General features: G+C 44.7%; 1 protein-coding gene across 1 annotated transcript; it reads right to left on the reverse strand.

Moving 5' to 3' along the window:
* Positions 1 to 2,643: 2,643 nt before the first annotated feature.
* On the reverse strand, positions 2,644 to 4,176 carry LOC125555613 (protein PHOSPHATE-INDUCED 1 homolog). Its single transcript, XM_048718512.2, has one exon. It carries the CDS (start codon positions 3,828 to 3,830, stop codon positions 2,853 to 2,855), a length of 978 nt encoding a protein of 325 aa, XP_048574469.1. The 5' UTR covers positions 3,831 to 4,176; the 3' UTR covers positions 2,644 to 2,852.
* Positions 4,177 to 5,857: the final 1,681 nt, after the last annotated feature.

A 5,857-nucleotide genomic window follows, 5' to 3' on the forward strand; every position in this document is an offset into this window, starting at 1 on the left:
TCGCGAAGTTCTCGAACCGTCGCAGCGTTGCCCGCGCCACGACAGTTCCAACTTAGGATACTCATTGCGCCCGGCGGTACCCCTTGAAGGAGCCCGCCGATTGTGCTTCATTGGTATTGGTGGCTTCGCCTGTCTCCACCGTCAATCCTGACTCATCCATCCCTTAGCAAAGAAGGTTGGATGATTTTTACTCTAGTCACTTGTGGTATTGGGCCGCCACATAACCGCTCGATTTGTTACACGGGCTAATGCACACGTAAGTGCGTCTGGGCTTTGTGCGACGACGGCCTGATGACACCCTGAGTTCAAAATTGTCTGAAAAATATCCTAAAAATTCAAAAACTGTTCGTGACTTACAAAATAGTTTATTTATTCATAAAATGTTCACTAATTCAAAAAATAATCATGCATTTCTAAAAATGATCGTTAAATCAAAAGAATATTTGTGAATTTCAAAAATTATTACACCAATTTACGAAATGATCTTCGTCCATTCTAGAAATGTTCGCCGATCAAGAAAATTGTAAAAAAAAATCACAGTTTTAGAAAAATGTTTGCAAATAGTATAAAATGTTCAGGAATTCAAAAAATGTTCAAAAATTTGTAAAAGTGTTCATGAATTTGAAAAATATTCACGATTTCAATTATGTTCACGAGTTTAAAAAAATGTTCATGATTTCACGAATTTAAAGTGATAGTGTATCTCGGTGATGCATCAAAAGATGATCATGGCTATTCGAGATTATGATTTTTTTTCTCCCGTTGTAACGCACGAGCCCTTTTGCTAGTATAAGAAAAATATGAAGATAAACAGTGCCAAGTCGGTACCAGTACATCCATCATTAGATATATTTTACAAATATATTTATTCAGTATTGTACTCCTTCTGTCCGTACATAAGTTCCGCTCAAACGGAGTAATTGTTAATATTTTCTTCTATACATATAGCTAAACTTAGAAATATTTGACGTTTTGACTGAATATATCGGCAATCCATTTAGGGAGGACCGGAGGAGGAAGTATAGACCTGATTACCTTTTTAAGTAAGAGATTAATTCTAACTAGAAGAACACCCGTGCGTTGTAACGGGGCCACATTAACTTTAAAAGTTCAATATTAATATTCTCATATATATCAAATGACATTGGCGACCTTTTTTACCATCAATTCCTCACACACACACTCGGCCTCCCTCTTCCTTACTCTCCCCCTCTCCCTCTCTCTCTCTAACACACACACATATCCATCTTATTGGGTACGGGACCATAATCCATCTATTTCACACACACACGCTAGTACATAACAATATGGATTATGTGTATTATATTTGCCACCACAAGTGAGGGAATCAATTTTATGTAAATCGGCCAGCCACAGCTCCAAGAATACGCGGAGGAGGTGGCCCGGGTCGGCGTCGGCGCCGTCCGGCACGGGCCACGGGCCCGCTTCCAAGCGCGTCTGCGCGTCGGCCACCCACGCCGTGTCCTTCAAGTGCCACTTCCACCGCACCAACTCCCAGGGTCACGGCCATGGCCAGGGCCAGGGAAGCCGCCCTTCTTTGCCCCCTTCACCGGTCGCAGCCAACGCGATGCCGCGGCACCCGGCCTCGCCGTCCTCGTCCTCTAGCACCGTCGCGACCCAGTGACGCAGCCCAAGCATCGGCCTCGAGAATCAAGAACGCTCGACAACGTAGAGGGAAGGAAAGGTCATATACATGTCATAAGAAAGGGAGTTTATTTACTGCTCCCTCAATGTATTGTTTCCTTTGTTTGGAGATTGATTACCATCCGTGAGTTAAGGTAAGGTTTACGTGATTGAGCGATTTTTTGAAAATCAATTATTTGTTTTCTAATTAATGTAATTGAGTGATTTAAGGTAAGGTTAATTAATTTAGATTTGATCTTTAGAGATTGTTCGTGATTGATTCTACATTACTAAATAACTTGCGCCAGTATGGAAAGTTCTGATCTGTTTAGATTTCTTTCGTTGTGTGAGAGGGTGACGCGAAAATAAACCGATGAAGTGAGGGGAGGGGACGAAAAAAATCTACGAAAAAAAACCAGCGAAGGTGGGAGGAGGTACCAAAATAACCATGGAAGGTGGGAGGAGACTACCAACTGCTTCATTAGGAGTAGAAATTATTAGAGATTAGAGATTATTTGTTTTCTGAAAATCTATTATTTGTTTCCTAAAGCAAATTGCATTAATGAGAGAGATTTCGTAGATTTGGCTAAGGTAGGAAAGAATCTATTATTTGTTTGCTAAAGCAATTTGCATTAATGGGAGAAATCCGTTGATTTGGCTAAGGTAGGAAAGAATTTATTATTTGTTTGCTAAAGCAAATTGATTAATAGAAGAGATCCGTTGATTTGGCTGAGGTAGGAAAGAATCTATTATTTGTTTCCTAAAGAAAATTGAATTAATGAGATAGAGTTGTTGATTTGGCTAAGGTAGGCGGTTTTTGCGGTTCGTGGCGGCTTAGTGTGAGGTGGGACGAGGTACCAAAAAAACCATGAAAGGTGGGACAAAAAAACCCTAGAAGGTGGGAGTTGTCCCTGGTTAACCTACGAAATTTTGTAGATTTTTTTAGGACGAAAAACCCTGAAAGCGAGACTACCAACTGCTTCCTTAGGAGTATAGATCACACCGTTGCTCTGCATTGATATCCATGCATATAACTTTTTTAAGGGGCTACACTGCTTTGACATGAGTCGCTTACGAACGTGCATCACGCAGCTGCTAGACGTGACGATTAGATCGGTGCCTACTATCAAGCAAAGCTTTTGAAGTCTCATGCATAAACTCGCGGCCTAAGTATACAAGTTAATTAAACGGCTTGGTTTGTGATTGGATCAGGCCATGATAAGGCAGGAGTAGTTGGCGGGATCGAGCAGGGCCGGCACGAGGTACCTCCTGCCGTTCCTGCCCACCACGTTGTATCCGCCGCCGGTGGCCGTGTCAAGCTTCACCGCGCCGGGGTAGCCAGGGTACGCACCGCGCCCGTACACTCCCGGGCACCCGCCGCCCACCTCCACCGGCGCGCCGGCGTCGCCCTGGAAGTATCCGTGCCCGTACGGGTTGGTCACCGCGCCGGCCAGCAGTGCCGCGAGGTTGATCACCATGCCGTCCACCCCGGCGTCGCCGTTGGGCGCACGGAGCGGAGTCTCCCCGCCCCTGTGGCGCCCAGGCCCTGCCGTCGCCGCCGCGGCAGGGTCCGCGGCGTGGAACGGCCACGCGCACCGGCCCGGGCACTGCACGGCGGCGTTGCCCACCCACACGTGCACGGCGCCGCCGGGCGCCAGCGAGCCGTGCAGCCCGCAGGAGCTCCCGCAGAAGCCGTCGACCGCGACGTCCGCGGCGGTGAGCACGACGGCCACGCCGCCGGGGGCGACGCCGAGCCGCGCCGCCAGCTGCTCGACCTGGAGCCGCGACAGGTGCTTCCCCAGCGAGCACCCCTCGTCGGACACCTGGTTGGTCAGCATCACCCGCGTCCGCTCCCTGCCGGTCCTCTGCACGTACCGGTCGACGGTCTCCCACCACTGAGCCACCGACGCCGACGACGCGGCCGCCGGAGCGCCGAAGGCGTGGGGGCGCGAGCGCGGGGAGAGCGAGAGCAGGAAGTCGGCGAGGACGGCCTTGTGGTGCGGCGAGAAGGCGCCGTAGTAGAGCACGGAGACCGGCACGGTGCCGTCGAGCACGCCGCCGTGGTGGTACGCCATGTCCGGCGGCGGGGGGTTGTACAGGGAGGACGCGCACGGCGAAGGGCGCGTGAGGCCGATGAGCAGGGCTAGCAAGAGGGAGCACGCGGCGTGCGGCTTGCTCATCGTCATTAATGGCGAACCATGGAACGGGATGCAGCGGAGCTAGTAATGCTTTGGTGCGCTTTTATATGGATGGTGCGTTGGTCCGTTTCTTGCACGGGTGGACGAGGAAGGCATGGAACGGATCGGATCGGATGCCCGGCGTGCGCTTCATTGGAGTTGCTTCCAATGCAGGTTTAGGCGGACAGAAGTATACCCATCAGTGGACTTCTTTGGATACCCGCGCGCAGCAGTGGCGCCCTGTTGCGATACAACAGCATCGCCGCGCTCGCCGTCGAGCGAACAACGGATGACCTCCAAACTGTCTCAAGCTGCTGCAAGCTCCTAGTGCCCGGCACGCGCGACTGCCAGTGCAGAGAGTATAACCTACAATGAAAAGGAACTTTTTTTTTGTCAATTTTTTTATTCTTGGTTAGTCAAAGTTCCAACACAGAGCAGTCACCCGAACCGAGACATGAGAAATAAACACCTTGTGTATCCTCAACCCAATTTCCAAACATATTATGTACACGCAAAGTCATTTTGAGCGTTTTCCGTGATGTGCCGGTAGATCTAGGGCCATCCACTTATTCCGAGATTCGTAAAAATGTATAACCCACCTAAATATGTATAGCACCGGTATATTTCTTGTATCTTTATTTTTCGTCAAATCAGTGGCAGCATAATGGACTCCAAAGTACACCTTTTATCAGGGACGGTACACATGCAAGTTTCTTCTCCCACTCTACCCGCGGAACAAATCCATAGACTTTATTTCCTCTTAAAGAATTTAGATCAACCATATCTTTTAAACTATAGACTTGTTTTTATTTTTATTTTTTATATTTGGTCTCCTGGCATCAAGAACTTTAAAACTAGACCAATTTTGGTCACATTTCAAACACATTTAGTTTTCGACGTTTCACATTTCATATGTGAAATAAACACATTTCACTATAAAAATCTGAAACAAACCTATTTCACTAGAAATATGTGAAAAATAACACTTTTCACACAAACCTATTAAACTCAAATGACACCTTGAGAAACTAATTATTTGGAAGTATGTAACATTTTTATTTCAAAAGAGTAAAATAAGTTATTTTTCATAACATTTTTTTTAAATGTGTAACAATTTATTTCAAAAAAGTGAAAATCATCTTTTTAAAAAATGTGCAATGGAAATATATGTGTTTTTTATGAAACAAGTCAGTGGAAAGTGAAATGTATTTTCTGAAAGTGAAAAATAATATGAAACCGAAAAGTTAACTTGTGAAACTGATTACTTCCAATGTGTAACCGTTTATTTCAGAAGAGTGAAACATGTTATTTCAAACATGTGCAATTGAAATGCATGTGCTTTTTGTAAGCCCGTGGAAAGTGAATTTCATGTTCTGAAAGTGAAAACAATACGAAACTAAAATGTTAATTCGTGAAACCGATTATTTCGAAATGTCCAACAGTTTATTTCAAGAGTGTCAACTTGTGAAACCGATTATATGAACTGAAATGTCAACTTGTGAAATGGTCATTTCCAAATGTGCAATTGAAATAGATGTGATTTATCTGAAACAAGCCGGTGAGAAGTGAAATGTAAGTTTTGAATGTGAAAAACAACACAAAACTGAAATGTGGATTTGTGAAACTGATTGAAATCATTTTATTCATAAGGTTTTAATCGGGTGAAATATGTGAAATGTGTTTCATGAATTTTAACTTATTTAAAATGTATCCAAAATCGGTCTTATTTTAAAGATCTTTGCGACATGACTTCAAATATATAAAAAGTTTTGAAATCGGAAGTTTGGTTTAAGAGATATGAATGATTTTAAATTAGCAAATGTGAAATAAATGTATGCATTAGTTTGAGAGAGAAAGAAAGAGGGAATGGATAACACATATATGCAAGACGCCGTGTCATCTGACCAAAAACTGACTTTGATGAGACCTGCGTATCCTATTTAAATGTTGTATAGTTATGTATTCCCGAGAACAGAATGCTTTATTTTTTATACTACACAGTGCTACACCAATCTTTAAAACACAATGGACGGCCG

The sequence above is a fragment of the Triticum urartu genome, chromosome 5A (genome assembly GCF_056163025.1).
Source record: "Triticum urartu cultivar PI428250 chromosome 5A, HENAU_Tu73, whole genome shotgun sequence".
Classification (NCBI taxonomy): Eukaryota; Viridiplantae; Streptophyta; class Magnoliopsida; order Poales; family Poaceae; genus Triticum; species Triticum urartu.